The sequence below is a fragment of the Erythrolamprus reginae genome, chromosome 1 (genome assembly GCF_031021105.1).
Source record: "Erythrolamprus reginae isolate rEryReg1 chromosome 1, rEryReg1.hap1, whole genome shotgun sequence".
In the NCBI taxonomy this organism is placed as follows: Eukaryota; Metazoa; Chordata; class Lepidosauria; order Squamata; family Dipsadidae; genus Erythrolamprus; species Erythrolamprus reginae.
This window is the reverse complement of record NC_091950.1, coordinates 194486666-194512458: the sequence shown is the minus strand read 5'-3', so window position 1 is coordinate 194512458 and position 25793 is coordinate 194486666. Positions and strand designations below refer to the sequence as shown.

Below are 25793 nucleotides of genomic sequence, written 5' to 3'. Positions count from 1 at the left end.
GGTTCAGGAGAGAAGTGTTTTCAATAGGAAAGTGAACACAAGAACAAGGGGGCACAATCTGAGGTTAGTTGGTGGAAAGATTAGAAGTAATGTGAGAAAATATTATTTTACTGAAAGAGTAGTAGATGCTTGGAACAAACTTCCAGCAGACGTGGTCGGTAGATCCACAATAACTGAATTTAAACATGCCTGGGATAAACATATATCCAGCCTAAGATAAAATACAAGAAATAGTATAAGGGCAGACTAGATGGACCGTGAGGTCTTTTTCTGCCGTCAATCTTCTGTGTTTCTATGCATGGGGGGCTGCATCAAATTATGGGTGTGGACACATTCTCCCCCTTTGGAATGTGAACCAAAAAATGTTCGCCATCACTGGTACAGGAGATTGATACCTCAGTGAACAAAATGTGAGTGAGTGGCTCGTTTTGCCTTCAGGCAAGCGAGAGGTCACGAAGTGGCTGCTGCACTCTCAAATTGTATTCTTTCCTTTCCTGGCTGCTCTTCCCTCAGGGAGAGCAAAGAAGAGCAATGATTTTGGCGCAAAACGTCATTTTGAGACACCCAATTTGGTGCAGATTGTTATTTTGAGGCACATTACGCAGCTGCCTGGCTATTTCGTGCGAGGGCCCCCTATTTTGGCAAATTTTCACTTGTGGCAGGGCCTTTTTAACTTCTTATCTATTAGCTGCAGCTAGAGCATTGGTTGGCTCTTTGCCTGGACTCTGTGGCATGAGGCTTCACCCTCAGTCACCTCTTAGTGCCGACCATTTTATTTTATTTGTCATCATCATTCTGAGCAGCCATTTAATACTTTCTACAGCTACTCTTGGCCTCAGTCTCACTCTCAGAAGGGAGAGTCCAGTCCCACCCATATACATCTGGTATCGGCCACCCGCCAGGGTATGTGTGTCAAATAAGACAAATTTAAGACTTCATAGCTGATATTGAAAACATAGTACAAATTATTTTTAAATTGCTTTGTTTTCATGTTTTCTCATGGTGAAGCTTCAATGCTTCACCCTGTGAAGTAAGCAATAAACTTCCTCAAATAGATAAAAACACCTTAAGGTTGACTCATTTGGGCAAAGAACATGCAGTGAAATCTTACCTCCACTGCCAAGTTGTGACTAAACAGATTTCCCACAATTATTTCTCTAATACAGAGTCTTTAGTTTAGGAAATAGTTGTATGGTTAGGTAGAACTGACTCTAATGCTGTGGTTTCTACACCCCAAATTACTTATCCTTTAAAAGATCCTCATTGTCTGCTTGAGCATATTTTTGGCACTGGATTTGCTGTGATTGCAGAGTTAAGCTTCTGAGATCAATGTGCAGGTATGTTTTCATGATGCCTCCTTTGGCTGGTCAGTGCCATGTGAAGCATGCATTGAAATACAGTGGTACCTCATCTTACGAACGCCTCTTCTAACAAACTTTTCAAGATACGAACCCGGTGTTTAAGATTTTTTTGCCTCTTCTTCCGAACTATTTTCACCTTACGAACCCAAGCAGCTGCTGCTGGGATGAAGGGGTTTCTTTTCCCCCCCTTTTTTGAAGAAAGAAAAGGGAGGGGCTGCTTGGAGTAGGAAAGATTTTGCAGAGAACAACGTGCTTGCAAAGGCACTGAAAGGGTGTCTTTTTAAGAAAGAAAAGGGAGGAGGGAGGGGCAGCTTGGTGGAGGAAAATTTTTGCAGAGAACAATGTGCTTGCAAAGGCACTGATATGGTGTCTTTTGAAGAAAGAAAAGGGAGGGGCAGCTTGGAGGAAAGATTTTGCAGAGAACAACGTGTTTGCAAAGACACTGAAAGGGTGTCTTTTTAAGAAAGAAAAGGGTGGAGGGTAGCTTGGGGGAGGAAACATTTTGCAGAGAACAAGGTGCTTGCAAAGACACTGAAACTGTGTCTTTTGAAGAAAGAAAAGGGAGGGGCGCCCCCCTTGCCTTTCTTCCTTCCCACTCACCCTTTAGTCTAGCCTTGCTTCTTCCACCCGCCCCCTTTAGCTGCTCCTCCCTGCCCTCTGTTCGCCTCCCTTCTAAAGTTTGGGATTTTCCTGAAGGATTTGCACGCATTATTTGCTTTTACATTGATTCCTATGGGAAACATTGTTTCATCTTACGAACTTTTCACCTTACAAACTTCCTCCTGGAACCAATTAAGTTCGTATGATGAGGTACCACTGTAGATGTTTTCAGCCAAGTAAAATGCAAAATGGGCAGCATCTCCTCTGCTGAACTCCATACTCACTTGTGACTTTGTAAAATTTTGATAATATAGTAATTACATTTTATTGCAAAAATGGAGAGATTAAGAAATAGCCCAAGTGATAATATGTCTTTGAAACTGTAAATGTTTCCAAGGCAACCCAAATTGACAAGTACTGTACATGAAAAAGCAGTACACTGGATCCCCTTGAAATGGCTAACAAGTATGCTGTTTTAGAGTCAAATTTGCTCCTAAACATTAAGGCAACTGCTCTGATAAAGCTACATTAAATACAACTGCATTCCAACCAGAAGTTATTGCAGGCATTGTCAGATTTGGATATTAATTTGGATGATTCACATTTTTAAATGTGGTTATAGAATCCTTAGGCCCTGCTGAAACAAAGCAAAAAAATAAAGACTCTTGGCTATCCTAAATCTAGTCTGATATATCCAATGCTAGTTTTCAGCATCACTTTGGACAAGTGGAAACACTGTTTCTCAAATTTAAGCTTAACCATTAAATTAGGCCTTGACAGCGTCGCAGTATCTGCATCAATAAATGAATAAACATTTCAGTTACTCCTCTTGATAGGAACATGTCAGAGTTTGTCGCAGCACATAAGTAGATTAGTAAATAACCTTCAGCAGGATTCAATTATATACGGCACAAGAAACTTCTTTGTATACTATACCGTATAGCAGAATCCAGAATATCCATGATCACAGAATATTCACGGAAGGGATATAATACAGGGGCATGATATATTGTACAGAGGCTCACTCATGTACATGCATACATTCACACACACACACACAGAGAGAGAGAGAGAGAGAGAGAGAGAGAGAGAGAGAGAGAGAGAGAGAGAGAGAGAAATAGAGGGAGGGAGAGAGACACAAAGAAAGAAAGAGAGAGAAAGATCAAAGAATCTAAGCAGTAGCCAGGCTCTGAGCTGTCTCTTATGGCCCCATACAAACAAATACTGTTTCAGTTTCCAAGCAGTCCCCATTGACTGACCTGTTGCTATGTCTGTACATTGGCTGACCTTGTTACTAAGCCCTATTCCAGTTCATGAATATACTCTGACAGAACAGACATGTTTTTCTTGGTCTATTCTTACAAAGGTTGTCTTCAGAAAAGGAAATTTAGACCAAGCATATTCCAGAGCTATGTAATTTCAAGTAAATGGACCTTTTAGTTTTTTTAAAAAAATACTATACTAGATAGAAATCTCTGCAGGCAGTGTACCATACAGGTATGATATTTCATATAATTTTTGTGGCTTGATAAATCATGATCCTGGATGCTGGAAAATTCCTTCCTAGTTGCTGCTTGATTATTTTGCCGCCTCTCATCAGAATAAACAAAATGAGTTCTTTGCAAGTGGAGAAAACATCTTATCAAATGGAGAATTGCTAACACTACCAAAGAAAAGATACTTTGCAGCTATTCCAACATGCTAACCTTAATGGATTTCAATCATAAGAAAAAAGGATGAAATAAGTAGTGGAAAAACACAAGAGGATTAAAAATGGAAAACATCATTTGGAGCATTGCATTAGATTTCATTAATGAGTCAGTGGCTCTGCACATAAAAGCCTTGTCTAGAAGCACTCTTTCTTACAGGAACTATTAAGAAGATTTTTTTTTCAATTACAAAAGAGTGATTGGTAGACATGCTAAAAGGGTTTCTGGTAAAAGATCTTTCATTGGTTTTTTAAGCATAGCAGGTAGTCCTTGTTTATTGATCATAAATGAGAGGGGCAACTTGTTTGTTAAGCGTAATAGTCACTAAGTGAAATTGCGACTGTGTTTATGATTTTACTTCTACTTCTCTTTGCTTTAGAGACCTGTGAAGGTTATAACTGCAAGGAGTGATTTTCCCCCCCATCACTATTGTAACTCTGAATGGTCACTGCGCATGGCAATCCCAAACAAGGACTACCTATATTCAGAATACAGTGATAACTCATCTTACGAACGCCTCTTCATACAAACTTTTCATGATACGAACCCGGGGTTTAAGATTTGTTTGCCTCCTGAGTGGACAGTTTGATTTCATAGAAGTTTGATTTACTCGGTGTTATATCCTGTTGTTTAAGTGTTCCCTTTATTTTTGGAGCAGTATATATATAGTTGTATTAAGCCCTGCTAAAGTGAAACTAACCTTTAGATGACCCTAACTGGTCCATAACAATACCTTTGTATTGTATTAAGGTAGATTGAGTTGAGAGATAGTCACCATGAACTTTGATTATTAAGACTGGTCTTGAACCTAAGTCTCCCCCTTGAAATAACTTATTTTAATTAAGTTAATAATCATTCCCCTTTTTTCTTCTTGGGAGACAGTCCCTTAAATCTATTTTATTCTAACTAAGTTATGGACCAAGTATGTTACTAAATATTCTTTCTAAACTTGTATTTTAAAGTTCAAATTAAAGGAAACAGATGGACAGTTCCAGTTATATAAAAGCATTGAGAATGAGTTTAGGCACCATTAAGAGGAACAGAAACTTTTCTGTTCTTGGAGAGATCTTGTAAATCTTTATGACATTTTCTTACTTCCCAAGTCTAACGCATAATAATTAAGAATACTGTACTCAAATAACATTTGAGTGCAAGTTCTGTTGCAAATACGCATTACTTAATTTAAAATCTGACCTTTATTGACAATATTTGAGATGTAAGGATATGCCCTTGGGTAACCTAAGTGGTAAGATTGGTTTTCATTTTTAGCATAAGCATTATTATTTTTGTTGTAAAACAGATACTCAGGTTTGTTCAGTTCTTAAGGTCCTTCTTTACTGATACCAAATTAGAATCCTTAAATTTGGAGTGATTTAGGTTTTGACAACTCGCAGCATAAAATTATTATATATGGGCTATTGTATGTCTATGGAGATTCTCAGTCATCCAGTTCATGGTTGTCCCAAAGGTGTTATTTCAAAAGGTAGAAGCTTCTTGGATGACAAGCAAAACATTTTCAAGGATAAACAAAGAAAGTCCACTTGCCTTTGGAAAAATCACCTTTGGGATGGACTATGTAATTTGCAAATTACAGTTGATGCACAGTGAGTTTTCATAGAAGTCTCGGATCCTTTTTCATTTGTTTTTGAGGCCTATAATAAAGTCATAATTTTAGTCTACAATGTTCTACATGGGACCTTAGAGGAACACCTTCTGCCTCATAACTGTTTCTGCTTTAAGGTTACTTGCAGTTGTCCTTCAATCTGTAATTTGGAAAGTAACTACAATGGAGAGGTATGTATTGTTTATAGCTCTTTGAGAAAGGTTAACATGCTCCTATCAGTTCTAGATCAAGATATAATTAAATGCCATATTACTTAACGTATTAATTTTTAATGATAGCAATCCCCCCCCCCATTTTTAGAGTCCTGTTTTAGCTTCCTTTTGTTATTGACTTTAATGCTAGCACTTCCTTTATATTGGAGTCAATTATCTTTTATTGTTTTATTTTGTATTCTATACGTGTCTTGAAGAATTCTGTTTTATAAAATGACACCATTATGAACAATCATAATGATTTCATTCACTCAGGTTTTTTAAAAATTATTTTTCCACTTTTTGCTTGCAACTTTTACATCCATGCTCATAACAGTTTATCAGTTATAATTTTCTCCATTTGGTTAGTTTCTTTCTAATTTCACATTCATTATTTCTACTGTATGGGTCTTTTTAGTAGCGTGTCTGCCACAGCCAAATGGGACAACCATGGATTATTCATAAATTCTTGCTTTTTCCTATATTTGCTGGCAGCGCTGTTTTTAATCTCTCCTTAACCAGAATTGTAATAGCTAGATTTTAAGGAAAGAGTTAGCCATCTATTAAAAAAATGTAAACAAAAGATGGAAATTAGACCTCAAGTGAAGATTAGTTTGAAAGTAGCCAGCCAGGGCTGCTTTAATTCAAACAATGCAAACCTTAATCCCAATTTAAACTCTCAAGGGTCACACCCAGATTTAGAGATTTGTCAGACATTTAACTCTTAATTCACTCCTCTGCTAGTCTTAGTAAAAGACTTCCAGACAAGAATCAACAAGATTAGAAACATTATTGCATGCAATAATGGAACTTCAAATACAACAGTTGATAGTTCTCCATTTCGAGGAGACACTTGTTTGGCAGGCTGAGGCAAAGAGACAGTCCTGGAACCAGCGAAATCTGAGGGCCGGGCAGGGGACCGAATGGATTTGCCCTCAGTATGGAAGGGATTGCCATTCTCGGATTGGCCTTTTTAGCCACACTAGATGCTGTTTTAGGAATTATTTCCAGAGCACAATGCAGTCTTTTGAGACCGAAGGTTGCCAATGTAGTCCACTGTAATGCATAGAGGTCAGAGATTTATATAGCTTTAGGGTTGATACAGTTCTACAGAGGAATTATTGGGTCTGTCATCTGCACCTCTCTAACTGTCTAGTTTGGTTCTGCAACCCAACAAGAGAGACACAGACTTCAGAGGATAATCAGAACTGCAGAAAAAACAATTACTGCCAACCTGCCTTCCACTGAGGACTTGTATACTGCACGAGTCAAAAAGAGGGTGGTGAAAATATTTACTGACTCCTTGCATTTTGGACATACATTATTTCAACTCCTACCCTCAATACGACACTATAGAACACTGCACACCAAGAGAACTAGACACAAGAACAGTTCCCCCCCCCCGAACACTATCACTCTACTAAACAAATAATTCCCTCACCACTGTCAGACTATTCACTAAGGCTGCATTACTATTACTATTAGTCTTCTCATCGTTCTTATCACCCATTTCCTCCCACTTATGACTATATGGCTGTAACTTGTTGCTTATACCCTTACAATTTATATTAGTATTGATTATTTCCTGATTGCTTATTTGATCCTTATGATAATCATTAAGTGTTGTACCTCATGATTCTTGACAAATTTATCTGTTCTTTTATGTACACTGAAAGCATATGCACCGAAGACAAATTCCTTGTGTGTCCAATCACACTTGGCCAATAAAGAATTCTATTCTATTGAACTCTTCATCCTTTCTTCTGAAATAACAGATTCCTAGCAGGATGTTGAGAAGTAGTTGTGCTATTTATGAAATGGTATCTGTATCCTGGAATATTTGGTTCCTGCTTTAGACGTGGTTATTATGGCACTGAATAAAGAGACTTATGATTTGTGCCCAAAGTTACAACCGATGTAGCAAACCTGTGGTCATATGACCAAAATACATACACTTCGCAGCTGAGTGATTGATCATAAGTCAAGGACTACCGGTGCCTGTACGCTTCTCAAGTGTACAGGCACTCAAGTGAAGAAAAGATGATGGAAGGTGTGACAGTAAACAAATGGGATGGAAATTTTATATCCTTTCATCTCATTTAAAGTGTTTAAAGAATAGCAGTTATTGTTATATCTGTCTGTTATATTGTTATATATGAGTCTTGGATATTATAATTGATTTTCAGAATTGAATGAAGCAGAATTGTACAGTGATCATAGATATTCGTGTGGATAAGAGATTGAAATGACAAGATTAAAGAAACTAGTTAAAATATTATTTTAAAAGGTCTGTTAAACGCAGGTCCATTAAAATAGCCAATAATGAATAAAAAAGCAGAAAAATCACTCCTACTGTTCACGGCAAGCAAAGAAGCAGTTAGAAGCATTACAAAATGTATATCAGTTTAATGTCTACAACATAAAACAACATGCAAAAAATTACCTGTCTATCTAATCTATCATCTATCTATTATCTATGCTCTAAATTACCATCTTTCACTAATACGTAATTTGTAGCTCAATCTAAAAAAATCCTGACAAAAGTGATTTAATATGAATGTAAAGAAGAACATTTTAAAAGCATATACATTTTAATCTTAATATTTTCTTTCTCCATTTTGTTAGGATCACCGCTTCAATGAAAAAATTGACAAGCTGACAGGATACAAGACCAAGTCGTTGCTCTGCATGCCTATAAGAAACAGCGAAGGTGAAATAATTGCGGTTGCACAAGTGATAAATAAAACTCCTGGAGGTATTCCTTTTACTGATGATGATGAAAAAGTAAGATTTTTCTGCCCTTTTTGTTTGATAATGTGGAAAAGATCTTGTACTTAGTTCTTCTCTCAAATGTATATGCATAGATGTATCTCTTTATGTAGAGTATTACAGTAGTACCTCTAGATACGACCTGCTCCACATGCGAGTATTTCAAGATACGAGCCACGAGGGGAGAGAAATTTCTGTTCCAATCCCGAGCTCAAATTCGGGATACGAGCTGAGCGTCCACTAGGTGGCGCAAGAATCCTTGCTTTTGGTTATCTCGGAGGGGAAAAACAAAGTCTAAAACGATTTGTTCCAGATAGGAGTTGCTCGACATACAAGCTCCCTTCTGGAACGAATTATGCTCGTACTGTATTTTTCTATACAACACTAATAAGCATTACATTACTATATTTAGTTTGAATTATTCTGGAAACCTGGTCATTCTCCCAGATCTTGGGGTAGGATGGCTGGTTTAACCATTTCAGTTTTTTGATTTAGGTTTATTTTTTTTACTGTTGTGGGTTGGTTTTCTGGTTAGTCTTATATTTTTTCATTGATTTTTATTTTATTTCTTGTAAAATTACACAGTTATTGTGTGGGCAGACAGCCTTAAAATTGCAATATTAAATTAGAATTAAATTATTTAATAGCCAGCCATTAAGTCACTTATTTGTTGAAATTGTTCAATTCATTAACAATTATAAATTCTTTAAACACATAGATCAGCTATGAATGATTATAATAAAATATAATCCCCCATTATTGAACACATTTTGAAAAATTTTACATATATTTGTAACACGCCTTCACATATACATTTTTCTTTCTTTTTCTTTCTTTTTTCTTTTTCCTTTATTTTCTTTCTTCTTTTTTTGTCCTACTTATTTAAAGAAAGACAGCATTTAAAAGTCACGCGATAAGCTGTTCTTCCAGAAATATCTGAATTAGACAAGAACCAATCTACCTTTTGACTGTTACCTGCCAAATGATAAACCAAAGTAAGAGAAAACCATTTTCTGAGTGGAAATAGCTGTGTCAACAGCAGCTTCAGATTAAGTCATTCCTTTTTATAATACATTTTTAAACATTAAATTCACAATTCAGGAGCAATTTTCAGTGGAATTTTAGAGGTATACTCAGGGGCATCTAGATCAGTGGACTTAAAGAGATTCCAAACTATCTGTCCTGTATATATCAAGACAGGTAAGGATGTCCAGGAAACTTTATTATTTTTTAAAAAAAGAAATGGAAAAGGATGCACGTATAGAAATGAATCAGAAATGGAAATCTGGAGATATTTCTGTTTTAATGGTATATTTTGTTGGATAGGAATATAATTTCTTAATGAACATCTTAATTAGTATCTGTAACCAGATCCTACTGAAAGTATGTAAATGTTTATGATGACTGAAAACTTTTCCTGATATCACTGTTCTGTTTCTTTGCGCCCTTGAAATGAAAGATTAATTTGGAAACCAGTGAAATTCGGATACACTAATTTCTTTGCAAATGTTTCATTCTCCCTTTAGAGCATTTAAGACATTATTATTGTGGCAAGAGCGTTACAATCATAAACATTTTTAAAATTAAAAATATACTGTTTAACAGCAAAAAGTACGCATTTAAGTCTTAAAAGAAACTTAATAACGAATATTTAGCAGTATTGGATGAAGAGTTACTTAAAGTTATTATGTTTTGAGCCAGCCTCTGAAAAATAGAGATATAGGATAATGATTTTTCATTTTTAGCATGCCGCAATAATTTGTAGTGTAGTTATAACAATCTCAGATTGTAATGCAATCAGATGTCCCACTTTATTATTACCCATAATCTCTTTGCCCAAATTTTCAGTGGTACTGATGGATGAAATCATGAAAAAAAGGTTTTTTTAAAAAATGCATCACGGTATTTTCAAAAGCTTCAGGGAATAAATAAGAATTGAGTATGGTTCTTTTTATGGCTTCCTGTCACTGTGGAGGACCAGTCCAGCAGTGGAAATCATGCTGATATATAAAAGAAAAGCTGCAGTGGCAATGTGGGGATACCTTTAAAGTAATGTGTTTTGCAATTATGTGCCTTAAAAGTGGAATTGATCAATTGGTGGAAAACTAATGGACTTATTAAGCATAAATGTGACACATTTTTACAGCAGAAAATCAGTGCTTCCCAGGGATATAAAATTTGTTTGCTCTCTGTATGTGAACTGGCTCTTTATCAACGTAATGGAAAGATCGATTAATATTATTTCATGCGGCTAAAAGTTTAATGCATTTTTTAAAATGTTTTTATGTTATGAGTTTTGTCTTTATTTTTCCCATGGACTTATTTTTATTTTGTTTTAGATTTTCTTTCTTTTAGAACAGCAAATGCTATTCTAAGGAATTCTGGGAGTTGAAGTCCAGATATCTTCAAGTTGTCAAGTTTGGGAAACACTGTTTTAGAAGACTGGCTCTAGGTTCACCTCTTCAAAATATTCTTGGTTGGCTTAGTGGGTGGGAAAGTTAGGATGCTGGCTTATTAAATTTTTCATAGTGAGAATCAAAGGCTTATAAACATTTGTGCTCTTTTGCATACAAATAAAAAAAAGTAGAATGAACAAGTTGAGTACAGTGGTACCTCTGCGTACAAACGCCTCTACTTATGAACTTTTCTAGATAAGAACTGGGTGGGTGTTCGAGATTCTTTTGCCTCTTCTCAAGAACTATTTTCCACTTATAAACCCGAGCTTCCAAAACTGTAATCGGAAAAGGCAGGGAGAAGCCTCTGTGGGGCCTCTCTAGGAATCTCCTGGGAGGAAACAGGGCCTTCACCCTCCCTGTGGTTTTCCCAATCGCATACATTATTTGCTTTTACATTGATTCCTATGAAAAAAAATTGCTTCTTCTTATAAACTTTTCTACTTAAGAACCTGGTCATGGAATGATCTGGTCATAAGTAGAGGTACCACTGTATTTACAGGTATTGGATGAATCAGTGTAGTTGCTTCAAGCCAGAACTATCAACTTCTGTGATTATATTTTAATGCCTATACAGATTACATTTTGAATGATTATGTTGATATGTAGCTCTGAGCTCCATATAGTTTACCCCAGCTTTAGAGCTCTTGTAAATGAGAACTGGCTTATTTCCTTACAAACCATATTAAAGGGTTTTAGGACTTCTACTGGTGACCCCCTCCCCCCTCAGGCTCTCAAACATCCACTAGTCACTTCTTAGGGTTAGAAGGACAGCATATATGTTCTGCCGGCGTGTTTCAACCGCCCGTAATTACAGGGTAATTAGTCCAGGAAGACACACACCACACGATAAAAGGAAAACCCAAAAGTTTTTATAAACAGAAAAACAGAAACAGCTCCCTTTTTAAATGTCAAAGGGATTTTCTGGTACACACAAGGCACAGGTGAAATGCAATCCAATTGCTCATCCAATAACTGGGAAATTGAGTCCAATTCTAAACTCCAGAGAGTCCACACACACAATCCTGAACAGCAAAAAAACACGATCTTGATGAAACAATGAATCAGATAAACTGCCATGAGGCTAACACACCAGGCTGCACTTTTATCTGTAGCACTAATTACAGCAGCCCCACCCAACCACAGGTGGCCTCATTTTCTCTTGTAATAATCCTTCAGTTGTTGTCTCCTATGCATCACTCTACGCATGCGTGGATGTGTCATTAATTCTTGTTCAGAATCCAGGGATGATACAGATGATTTATCTCCTCCTAGGCTGTCTGCCAAACTCCCCTCTTCCCTGTCACTCACGCTTCCTTGGTCAGAGGAAACAGATTCTACTGGAAGCAAAACAGGCCTGCAGCATGTGGATGTCTCCCCCACCTCCACCTCCACATTGCTTGGGGCAGAAGCTGGGCCAAAGCTAACCACAACACATATAAATTAAATTAATTAAATTAATCAAAATACATCCTACGTGATTAATTCATGCTATCCTCCAGACACCTCATTGACTTGAGATATTTGTATCTTTATTCCTATTTTGATGTTATCACGGAGCTCCATTCATTATAGGGGGCGGGAATACTTAGATGTTGGTTTATTACATTGAGCGACTCTCCTTTTTGTCATCCAAGTTAAATCATTGTTACCTTTGCCACACATCTGCAAATGCCTCATCAGTTAAAGATGAGATTTCCAGGTCTTGGACCTCATAAAATTCCTTCCATAGTAATCCAGAAAAGCAATTTCCATCTGTTCTGTCCAATTCCTGTATTTCTCTACTGTATCCCAATAAAACGCTTCAGATGCTGGATAACATTTGACAGGCAAAGTAGGAGGAGAGAAATGGCATAAGAATAACATCTCAAGGAGCAAATTAATTATTTGGACATGACATTAAAGAAAGACTTAACTGAGAGGAAAATAGGATTGTAAAATGGAGGAAGAGGAGAAGGAAGATATTTTTTTAAACCAAATTTTCTGCCTTGTAAAATGGAAGAGGAGGAAAATATTGTTTTTGAGCTGAACCAGATTTTTGCTGGTAGAGGCACTGCAGGCCAGTCCTTCACTGTTTTCAGGGCAGCCCCGCGAGCCTGATCTAAGCACCCCACAGGTCAGATCTGGCCCACAGGTCTTGAGTTTGACATCCCTAATTTAGAGGCAATTCTGCCAGACAATCCCAAACTGTAGACTGGGTTAGGAAGCTGAAATAAAACATTTAATAAGGGAGTGGAAAGGCACTACTGTTGCTGTGGTTAAAAAAAAGTCTTATTTGCAAAGTTATCAGGAATTACCTTTTCATAGCAACTTTTTAGGCAAAGATGTTTCTGGTTTTCCTTTTCTTGAGAGGAAAATTAAGACTTTCAAAAAAGTTACGATTTCTTCTGGATCACTGGTTTTTTAAAAAAACTATAATGTTTTAAATTAACTTTTCATACATTTTCACACATATTTTCACACATAAGAGCTGGGGTGGCGCAGTGGTTAGAGTGCAGCACTGCAGACAGCAGTTCAAATCTCACTACCATCTCAAGGTTGACTCAGCCTTCCATCCTTCCAAGGTGGGTAAAATGAGGACCCAGATTGTTGGGGGCAATATGCTGATTCTGTAAACCACTTAAAAGCACTATGAAGCGGTATATAAGTCTAAATGCTATTGCTGTTTCTTAACCAGTAATGAACAAGAATAAAATATAACAGTTTATTTTAGAATTCAGTTAAATTTCCCATTTATTGCAAGATTACTCAAAATTAGAGCTATAATTATTAATATATATATAATTTTTTCAGAACTAATAAAATATGACTCAACTCTATGTGAATGTAATATTAAAATTTTAATGGTGGTTTTTTTTTTTTTAAGAAATAAAATTGTCCATGCTTTAATGTGCCAGTTATCAAGTGATAATCTGTGAATTCCCACTTTTGGGTATTATTGCTGGAGATTTTTATTGGCTTCCTCAAAGACACATAATCCAATTCTTTTTGTTTTTTTGTTTAGCTATTATTCTAAGTAATTCATTTTTTTTCATAAAGGAACAACTTCACAGGTTTACTGTACTGTACCATGACTTTGTTGTTCCTTTCTGATTACAACTTCTCCAAAATTTTGATATATGATAATGAGCTATTTGTACTATTCTAATTGAAGTTAAATGACAATAATGTACTATCTTCCACTGCATTTTTGTATGGACACTGATAGAAAATAACTTCATTTTTGCATTCATTTTCTTTAAATCAATAAGACAAGATTTGTTTAAAACTCCTGCAGGGGTCACCTAATCTGTATGCCAGTAATTGAGATTATTCTTTTAGGTTGGGAACAATAATTGGTTAGTCATTTGTCAAAGGTAGCCTAACACCAAATACTGATTCTTTTATATACTTCCTATTAAAAAGAAATTAAGATGGAGTCATTTGAGTAAAGACAGATGACAACGTATTTGTAATTCAGTCTCTACTGTGTAGTGCCTTCTTATTATAGAAGCTACTGACTCTGCCAATTGACTCCAAGGCTTCAGTTGTGTTGACTGATCTTGGTTATAGAATTCTTAATATACATTAAAGATATTGGGAGAGGTACCTCTATCAGTGCTACATGTTTATTTTCCCCAAACCAAAACAGATTTTGCAAACGTTCTGTTTATGTTATTCTGTTTTTATAAACATTTGGTGGAAAATTGACTTGTGGATCCATCTACTTTTTATTTGTGTTTGATCCATATCCATTGTCTTCTTGGATCAAAGGGTCACAAGATTTGATAATGTAATTTTAGAAACTCCCCATCCTTCTCATTTCTGGGGTATACAGGTAGCCCTTATTTAACAAACACACAGTTGGGACCAGTAACTCCATCATTAAATGATGGTAAATGGAATACTATATGCCATGCAAGACGTAGGATGTCGGTTCCACTACTGTCATTAAGAAAATCATCCACAGATGTCATTTGACTGCAATTTGAGATTTATACTGAGTTCTCTATTGACTTTGCCTTTCAGAAGCCATCTGTGAAGCTCACAAATGATGGTGATCATGTGACAATTGTGACATTGCAACCATCATAAATGCATGCCAGCTGCAAAGTGCCATAACGGCAATCAAGTGACTGTTGGCATACTATGATGGTTATAAGTTCAAAGACTGGTTCTATTTTTTCAATGCTGCTATACATTTGAATAATCACTAAACAGGGCAGTAATTAACCAAGGCTTACTTGTGTTTTCATAAACCTTTCCCATTAACTCTTAATTTTTTACATTCAAACACTTTTTTTTTTAAGTTTTACTATTTCATCTGGGACTTTTGGAAGAGTTTGAAAAAACAGGCCAGCTAAAACTAAGGCTTACTATTTTCCTTACATTTCCCCCTAAATTCTGAAATGAGTTTTCAGTTGTAAATAATATAACACATTATTTTATTAATTGGATGTATATGCCGCCCCTCTCCAAGGACTTTTATATAACTCATACAATTTAAATGCCAATAATGAGTAAATGAGATGTATTTGTTCAAATGAAACATCAAAATTTCTGATTTGAAATGTGTATTGGTACAATATGTAACTGGACTGATTCAAATATATTTTTGGAATCCAAATATAATTAATTGTTTTCCCACTGATAGAAATTTTCTGTCTAAAGTGTGATTAACTTGTGATAGATTAAATTAGCAGCCAAAAAAATCTTTTAAGATAGTGTTCAGGTAGCAGTCTTTGTTATGCAGTGTATCCAGTTAAATCAATATTTTATCTAATTCTCTATTTTTTTCTTCTCTTTTTCTCTTGAACATCAGTCAAGTCCAGTCTAATGTCTATAATATCTTTTTGCACTTTTCCGGTATCAAGGAAATTCCATTGTATGGTTTACTTGAGTACATGATTCTTTTAGCTGTTTATTGACTTTTTCCAATGTACCTCCCATATTCTCTTGGATTGTATTAGCTACTTCATTCCATATTACTTTCACTTCTTCTTTTAGTTGCTCACAATATTGTTCGAACAGTGCTCAATTTTCTTCTGCTATGTGGAGCTATATCCTCCTTTTCCTTTTGTTATTTGTTGATAGACTGGGGTATAACTTCAGCCATTTTAGGAATCACCTTTCTTGAATATTTTTTATTAGTAATCTTGCCAATTAGATGTTATTTTTGTGTGTGCGTATGACACTGAGTCATTCTCGGCAACTACCTGAACTACTGTATTTTTCAGTGTATAAGACACCCCTTTTTACCTCAAAAAAGTGCGTCCAAAACTGGGTGTGTCTTATACACCAAATGTTGGATGGGGGGGAGTTGGGCGATGACAGGAATAGCGACAGTGGGTGGAATTAGAGAGCTGATTCTGCCTGAGAAAGAGCTGCCACTGCCATTCCTTCTCTCAGCGGTCAGAGCAGCTTTCCCGTACTCCGGTGGCGGTTTCTCACGCAGTTTGGTGGTGGCGGCCAGTGGCGTCGGCTGGCTTCCACCGCAGCCACCAAAACATGGGAAAGCTGCCACTGCCTCTGCACCACAGGAAACCCACTGCCGCTGCTGCTGGCAACTTCTGCATCCAGGGGCCTCAGCTGGCGCTGGCTGCTGCACCGCGCCCAGTTTTGGGGCCTACCGGCTATTTTTGTTGTTACTAAAGCCTGGCGGCTGCAGCTGCAAACTTGACTTCCTCCTCGCCTCACCTCTTCGTTTGTTGCAAACGTTTCATCTGTTGGTGTGTGTGTGTGTGTGGGGGATATATATTTGGCATAATATCACACAATGTCTAGAGCTTTGTTCTGCTCCATGCATACAGTTAATTACAAATGTTTTGAAGTGGGATGTATTCAAAATAAGACATTATTGTAACAGTTACAAATTCCACTGGCTTCTAATAATGTAAGAATAATTTATCATTGGCAGCCAGTGAGGGACATTAAAAAAATAATAAAGCTTTTAGAAAGCAAATGACAGAAACTTAAAACTGGGATCAATATTCAAAAAGACTAAGTTGTTTGGAGAACTTTGTTGGAAGAAATGTCCATCTGGGTTCAATTCCAAGTGGGGAGTAAAACACTGGGAACATGGAGACTGCTTGAAAAGATGGTTTAATGGTGGACAGGACCACATGGTCCTGGGCAAAAAAGCACATGGTTGAGAGAGTGAGAGTTATATCCTCTGTTTGGCTTTGAATTTGTGCTTGTATTCTGAATGGTTGTCAGATTCCCATGGGGCCATGTAGGGGCAACTTTGTAGGTTGTCTTTAGATTCCCAGGCTTGGTTGAGCCTTGCTGGGTGATGTAATCTCCCCAGTTGCCATATGGTGAGTTCTGTTGCTAGATGGGTAGAGGGCTAATTCTATCTATGGTTTTATCATTGAAGCAAATAGAAATATATATTAGTATACTGTATACTAAAACATGACAATTGTTTTAAATCCATATTATAAATCACCATATTATAAAAAAGATATTGAGACTCTGGAAAGAGTGAAGAAAAGTAATCTCCCCAGTTGCCATATGGTGAGTTCTGTTGCTAGATGGGTAGAGGGCTAATCCTATCTTTGTTGGATCTTGGGTGAGGGCATTTGCTTATGAATAGTCCTAGCTATTTTTCTATCTCTAGTGCTGATATCTGCTGTGGTCTATTGAGGAGGGCTATTATGAGTCTGCTTCCTGCCTAAAAGACATGTTTCTCCATTTCTCATTCAGGGAAAATATAATATTCTGCCTTTTTAAATATTTCCTAGAATATGCTATTCTTCTAGGAGAGGGATGGATGCTAGCTTCCTATACCTTGGTTAAAGAATAAAAATGACAGATGAGTATGATTTAACAGAAAGTACATGGCTGCTTGTAAAATTATGTGGTGGGTTTCCCCTTAGGGAACCTGAGCAAAGTAACATCATACTGTTTTGATATTGGTTTATCACTAGCACATACCAAATAGAGCGAGGAAGATTAAACGTTTGTTGTAATGATGACAATGCATCTCTTGTACATCTGGTTTCAGGCTGACCTCTAAGGAATTCCACTGCAGTGTTAATAGGGCTGTATTAATTGGAATATTTTAATTTTAGTTACACCTTATATTTTATCTGATCTAGCATGTAATAAAAAGACAAAAAAAATATAAAATAAAAATGGAATGAATTCTCTAATATTGTCCTTAAATGTTCTTTATTGGCAATTAACTCCGAAAGCTACATTTCCATTGCATAAAGTGTATTTCTTGTTGACAAATTAACATAATTGGCCTGTTTTGCTGATACTTTAATTTTAACAGCCTTTTATAAAGTGACCTTTATAAACTATTCCAGTTTTTCTTGACTGCCATGCTTGCAAGGGATAAATAGAAAAAGAAGAAAACCTGATACATTAGCTTTGCACCACAATTTAGTCAACTAGAATAAAACTATTGTCTAGTTAGTTTGCCAATTTATGAAGTTCACTCCACTGCTTGGTATAAAAATGAAAGCCAATTAAGCTCCCTGTGATATTTTCTTCCCATACAGCCATTTCTTGGCATTATATTTATTACTGCAGTCATAATAATTTTAACGCTTTAACATGTTTGGGGAATATCAAAGATAAGTGTCTTCCATTGTTTACAGGCACATATGCTAATTAAAAATAGCAATATATTGCATAGTTTACAACCGTAAAGATAATTAATGCTATACTCTAAAATAGCCTGTATCTCTCAGTTCTATTGATACATTCAGAAGATTGTTGAATATAATTGGAAGAAGGTTTTATAATAGAATTATAATAGAAATGCATTACCATATTACCAATTCTATCTCAAACCTAATTTCTGTTTGAATTGGTTTTATCATAGAAGCAAATAGAAATATATATTAGTATACAGTAATACCCCGGTTATTGCGTCCCCAACCATTGCGAACAGGGTAATTTGCGATTTTTGAACCCGGAAGTCAAAACACCATCTGCGCATGCGTGCCCTTTTTTTCTATGGGCACGCATGCGTAGATGGCGCCAGGCAGATCAGCTGCTGGGCGGCTTCCCTGGGTCTTCCCCCTCTTGCTGGCGGGAGGGCGAAGCCCCCCCCAGCACCCGCTCGCCCGCCCTTCGCCCTTCGCCCGGGAAGTTCGCCAGGAGTCAGCGGAGAACGGCGCGCCTGTTTTAAAACGATCGGAGCCGGACGGCTCCGATCGTTTTAAAACAGGCACGCCGTTCTCCGCTGACTCCTAAAGCGGGGAAGTTCGCCAGGAGTCAGTGGAGAACGGCGCGCCTGTTTTAAAACGTCCCCGCCGACATGGGGGGCTCGCTAGCACCCCCCCAAACCCGGGTTGGGGGTTCGGGGGGGTGCTAGCGAGCCCCCCATGTCGGCGGGGACGTTTTAAAACACCCGCGCGGCTTTCCAATGAGTCCCGAAGACAAACGTCAAACTTCCGCGTTTGTCTTCGGGACTCATTGGAAAGCGGCGCGGGTGTTTTAAAACGTCCCCGCCGACATGGGGGGCTCGCTAGCACCCCCAAACCCGGGTTGGGGGTTCGGGGGGGTGCTAGCGAGCCCCCCATGTTGGCGGGGACGTTTTAAAACACCCGCGCGCCTTCCCAACTGAGCCCTCAAGCCAAGCGCCAGGACGAACTTCTGCGCTTGGCTTGAGGGCTCAGTTGGGAAGGCGCGCGGGTGTTTTAAAACGTCCCCGCCGACATGGGGGGCTCGCTAGCACCCCCCCGAACCCCCAACCCGGGTTTGGGGGGGTGCTAGCGAGCCCCCCATGTCGGCGGGGACGTTTTAAAACACCCGCGCGGCTTTCCAATGAGTCCCGAAGACAAACACGGAAGTTTGACGTTTGTCTTTGGGACTCATTGGAAAGCCGCGCGGGTGTTTTAAAACGTCGCCGCCGACATGGGGGGCTCGCTAGCACCCCCCCGAACCCCCAACCCGGGTTAGGGGGGGTGCTAGCGAGACCCCCATGTCGGCGGCGACGTTTTAAAACACCCGTGCCGCCCCCAATCTTCGGCTCCTCGCTAGCGCTGCGGAAGTAAAAACACCATCTGCACATGCGCAGATGGTGTTTTTACTTCCGCAGCGCTACTTCGCGAAAACCCGCTTGTTGCGGGGGGTCCTGGAACGGAACCCTCGCAACGAGCGGGGGATCACTGTATACTAAAACATGACAATTGTTTTAAATCCATATTATAAATCACCATATTATAAAAAAAGATATTGAGACTCTGGAAAGAGTGAAGAAAAGAGCAACAAGGTTGAATAGGGAGCTAGAGACTGAAACATATGAAGAATGGTTGCAGGAATTGGATATGTCTAGTCTAGTGAAAAGAAATACTAAGGGTGACAGGATAGCAGTATTCCAATATTTGAGGGACTGCCACAAAGAAGGGGCCAACCTATTTTTCAATTACCCAGAAGGCAAGACAAAAAACAATGGATGGAAACTAATCAAGGAGAGAAGCAACCAAAATTACCTAACAGTGAGAGCAATTAACCAGTGGAATAACTTGCTTTCAGAAATTGTGGATGCTTTATCACTGGAGGCATTTAAGAAGAGATTTGTCAGCCACTTGTCTGGAATGATATAGGATCTCCATCTTGAGCAGGATGTTGAACCAGAACAGGGGCCCCCAACATTTTGGATCTCAGGGACCATCAAGGTCATACATTTAAATCCCACAGACCCTAATTCATAATTTAAGTCCCACAGACCACTAATATGATTTTTTTTAAAAGATAAAATACATTTGTAAAATAATGATCATAGAACTTCAATTGTATTATATGAAATGCTCTTATTTAATATGACAAAATTATAAACGCTTATTTAATCATAACAAAATCTTTAAAGGTTGTTTATTTGTAAAATAATTATTACAGTTAGTGTAATTATTACAACATAATTGAACTTATTTGATGATGATTTGCTAATGTTCGGAAAGTCAGATGAATATTCTTAGAGCTGTAGTCCCTTCTCTCTCCTCTTTCTTATCCTTTCCTTTTCCTTCTTCATTTCCTGCACCCAGGTGGAGGAGCTGCTCCAGGATGACCAAAGGGCTGAGCTCTGGAATATGGGACTGGCCTGTGGTGGGGCTGGAAATCACCATAGGAGGTGGCACATGCATTGTGCAACTTGGTGGTGAAATGTGCAAAAAGGAGCTCAGCCCTCGCCGGCCGGAATGAAATTATGGTGCTGTTGCAATGCGGGGTAGGGTGGGTGGGTGGGGGGTAAGTGGGCTGAAATGGGGGTTGCGATGGCTGGAAGCTGCGGAAACAAAGCGCTACTTGCATTTATGCAGTATTAGCATTCTACCTAGGTACATTTGTGCCAATCGGTGACACAAGGCATCCCTCGTCGCTTGGAGCTCAGAGAAGTAAACGGCATCCATTCTTGGGAGCAACCGGAGTTTGCTGTCCATCTATCGAAGAGGTCTCACTGAAGCAGTACAGGAAACCTTGACTCTTTGAGAAACGAGAATTTGCAGGGGGCCAAGCTAGCTTCCGTAATGAACAGTCAACTCTGGCTGCTCCCCAGACCAGATTCTGTTTACTAGGCGTGAAAGGCAGCTGAACCCCCACCCCACCCCGGGCAGTCATTTGGCTGAGTGTGGTGAGTTTTTGGTCTTACCTTCGCTTGTGTGCCTCACACCACTTGTGTGGCTCACACCATATCCGGCCCAGGGGCCAAGAGTTCTCCACAGACTACCACAATTTTCTTTTGGGCACCAGGAACCGGTTCTGTGGAGAGAACTGTTTTTGTGGACCAGAGGGGGCATTATTTCACATCCTGTCTGCATCCTGTGGGTGAGGCTTCAGTTATGGTTTGTGTGGCCTGGTTTTAGGCATGCCACGGACTAATGCTAGTCCACAGGGCAGAGGTTGGGGACCCCTGATATAAACCATTTATTTATCGTACACTTCACAAAGAAGCTTGCACATGACTCATCCTTACAACTTACATCCTTATATCCACTATAAGACGTTGTTGATGTATGCTGGATAATTGAGAAAACCAAAGAATACCAAAAAGAAATTGATGTTTCATTGATTATAGAATGGTATCTGCGTCAGTCTTGTCAAACTCTACATGGCATTGGGCCAGAATACATCTGGAACCGCCTTCTACCGCACGAATCCCAGTGGCCAATAAGGTCTCACAGAGTTGGCCTTCTCCAGGTCCCATCGACCAAACAATGCCGTTTGGCGGGCCCCAGGGGAAGAGCCTTCTCTGTGGCGGCCCCGGCCCTCTGGAATCAACTCCCCCCAGAGATTAGAAAGGCCCCCACCCTCCTTGTCTTTCGCAAATTACTCAAGACCCACCTTTGTCGCCAGGCATGGGGGAGTTAGGATATTCCTTCCCCTACGCCATTACAAGTTATGTATGGTATGTTTGTGTGTATGTTTGGCTTTTATAATAAGGGTTTTTAGTTGTTTTATTAAATTGGATTGTTACATGTTGTTTTTTATCATTGTTGTTAGCCGCCCCGAGTCTGCGGAGAGGGGCGGTATACAAATCCAATAAATAAATAAATAAATAAATAAATGTGCTTTGAAAAACATCTTATTGTCTTCATACAAAATCTGTATAGAAACGAGGAGGCACAAGTACAGATAGAACATGGATAAACAAACCAGCTACAAGTTAGCAAAAGAATAAGATAAAGCTGTGTATTTGCACCTTACTTATTCAGTCTACATGCTGAACATATATTAAGGGAAATGGATTGAAAGAAGATGAGTTTTAAAATTCTAGGAAAAAACATAAATAGCAGTGCTATGCTGACGACACTACTCTGATAGTTGAACATGCAAATGAGCTTCAGGCTCTATTAATGAAAGTCAATGTTCTCAGTATTAAAAGACCGATTGCAACAGTTATAGCAACCAGTGTCTGGAATTGAGCAGCATCTAAACTGAATGAATTAAATTTAGTTTAATTAGGCTTAGACCTGACATTTGCTTATTCGTTCATTCAATCAGTCATTCAGTCAGTCATTCAATTTATATAGCTATCCATCTAACAGATAAGTTACATTAAGGATACTGAAGAGTGGAGTCAAGAAATTTGCTGCAAAATCAGAATATACCTGCAAAATCAGAATATACAAGGGGTAGTACACAATCAGTGTAAAGTTTTTGTTGATTTTCCTTTGACTTGCCATGTTCCTGCCCCTTCTTTTATGCTTGCTGTTGTCAAGTTGATTTATATGTTTTAGGGTTTTTGCTGCAAAGGTTGCTTTTCATTATTAAATTTCATTGCAAATTGTTGCAAAAGTTGTATTTTTCCAGTTTGGGTGACTTTTTAATATATGGGAGGGTAATGTTCTATTAAACTAAACATTAATTAATTGTCCAATAAATGTTAGAAATAATAAATGTACTTTTGGATATTTTAAAAGTTATTAAAGGTGATTTTGGCCCCTTCATTTGTGTGATGTAGATTTAAGCACAAGAGTTCTGGGTAGCATTTTTGTTACCTATTGCCATTGAGAAAGGAAGTAGTAATTGCTACACCTGACTGTAATAATGAGCTGAAGAAATAGAAGATCTGACTCATATATTATTCTGTTTGTATAAGGAGGGAGGAAATAAGTACCAGGATCCCGGGGTGAAATGTTACTGGTTTAGCACAGTTAGGGCATATCACCCTGTTTCCCCGAAAATAAGACGTACCCCGAAAGTAAGGCATGTCAGAGGTTTTGCAGAATTTGCTAATATAAGGCACCCCCCCAAAATAAGGTGTAGTCAAGTTTGCATACGGTATGGTGGAAAAACATACGGTACCATTCAAAGCTGTTCATAGCGGTACCGTAATAATGTGGCGTCCCATGCTGGCCCCTTCCATTGCTTTGTATCGTCCAGTACAGCAGACACAGTCTGCTGCTGTCTCACCGCCTGTAGTTCCTCTGGTGGCCGGAAGCTGCAATAGCGGGAGTATACTGTTGTACCATATAAGTGCCGTTAATTTTGTGTGTGGGGGCCATACTGACAGGTACCGTACCGTAATCAGTGTACCGTACGGTACACTTCCTTTGGGGGTGTCAGCTTTTCTGCCTGTGAATTTGTCTTATTTGAGAAATATAAGGCACCCCCTGAAAATAAGACGTAGCACAACTTTTGGAGCAAAAATTAATATAAGACAGTGTCTTATTTTTGGGGAAACACGGTAGTAGCAGCAGCCGCGGTGGTTCAGAAAACTGGTAGCAGCAGCAGCATGAGGTTTTGCCTACCTGCCCGGAAGTCGCCATTTTCTTTTTGTTAACCTGTGCATGCGTAAAGCCTTCTGCACATGCGCAGAGGGTAAAAGAGCATATGTAATGGTGGTGCACATGCAAAGTGCGCACTTCCAAACCAATAGGGAAAGTAAGTAGATTTCACTGCTGCATGATCCATATATTAAACATATGGCCCAGGGGGAGGCCCATATTAAAACAACATACCTCATGTGTGGCCAGAATATGAAAATGACATCTAATACAACACAATTTCTGATTTAAAAGGTCTGACTGATATCAGCATATGTGAGCGTGATTGGGGTAGTTTGTAGGGGTAATACAGAAATATAATTTTATGGCATTTTATTCTATTTTTCATATTTATGCATTAAATTATTGTATTTTATCCTATAATTTGTATTTTATTCTACTCTTATTTTAAATTATTTGTATAGGATTTTATTGGTAACGTGTGTTTGAACCTGGTACGTTGATATGGCCTATAGGCTAATTAAAAAATAATGATGATAATAATGATAATCAGTTTCTATATTGTGCCGCTTGGCAGTGAAATATTGCTTCATCATTATAGCTACAAAAGACTGCCTTCTCTAGTCTTATTACAACTTTCATCATTTGTGCTGCTTGTGCTACTGCTGACTCATTTTTCTTTCCCAGTTACCGTTACTGCCAAGCAAAATTAATTGCAAAATTGGATAAGTAAACCTAGGAGAATAATTTGCTCTGCAGGTTTTGCCACTTCATTTTTTGTGTGTGCAAAAACTGAACTGTTATCAACAACCTAAATGTTCCAATGGAAGTGAATGAACTGGATGCACTGAAATGTTCCTAGTTAGATAATGAAACACCTTGCCCGAAAACAACCAAGCTCATAGAGCACTAAGGATTCCACAGATATAATTGTGCTTTCTAGTCTCAGACCTGCACCACATACAGTATGAAGCTGCTTAAAAGTTGGAAGTTGAATGAAACAGGCTCCTCATAAACAACATTTCTTGACCATTCTTGGAGTGTCCACTTTGAAGCAGTGCCCCGTCGCTTTATTCCTAATTTGAAGGAAGCCATTTCAATTGAATAATGGGAACCATTATTATTATTATTTTTAAACTAAATGGGAATGATCCTCGGTATCCCAGCAAGCTTGGATGGGAAGTGAAAGGTTCACCCCCAGGCCTCCAGGCCTGAAGGCTCAAAGGCCTCAGTAGGCCCGCTAGGCCGCACCCCCCTGGACCCAAGCCACCCCAACGGTGCTGCAAAAAACCACCCCTAGAGGAAAGGCCCCCAGCCCAGGAAGGTTCCCCCTTGGTCCCAAGGGGAGGCTTCGAAGCTCTTCGCCCCTCGGCTCCAAACCAGAAGGCCTCCGATGAGGCCTGGATAGCTGAAATGGCCGACGCCACGAGGCAACCTAAAATGGCCGCCAGAGAAGCGAATCCCAGCCGGGTGTTCGCTTCGTCGTCATCCAGGGCGAAAAGGAGGCCCTGGAGCCTGACCAGCCCTTTTATAGGGCTGCAGGCTCTGCCCCTGGATGATGACACTGGGAAGGCCAAAGCCTCCCAGGAGCTGGTCGAGATCTCGCGAAATCTCACGAGATCTTGGCCAAAAGCAAGATGGCGGCTGCGCCGAGGGCTGTGTCTCCCTGGCCCTGCCACAAACCGGGCCGGGGATGAAGTCACCGGCCAGGTATTCTTGACCATTCTTGGAGTGTCAACTTTGAAGCAGTGCCCCGTTGCATTATTCCTAATTTGAAGGAAGCCATTTTAATTGAATAATGGGAACCAGGTAGGCAGGTTTAAATAATTTGATTAGGTATGCAAAATAATGACCCTTATTAGAGATGCTGAACTTGAAATTTGAACTTTCTTACTTCTGTGCTCCATGATTGATATAGAGCAGGGA

The 25793-nt window shown here is 38.8% G+C and overlaps 1 protein-coding gene across 1 annotated transcript in view; it reads left to right on the top strand.

The window, feature by feature from the left end:
* Nucleotides 1-25793, top strand: part of PDE11A (phosphodiesterase 11A) — a 188673-nt gene that overhangs the window by 29241 nt on the left and 133639 nt on the right. The window contains exon 2 of the mRNA XM_070737453.1: nt 8111-8269. Within this exon, the coding sequence (XP_070593554.1) occupies nt 8111-8269 (159 nt within the window). The remainder of the gene's footprint in view (nt 1-8110; nt 8270-25793) is intronic.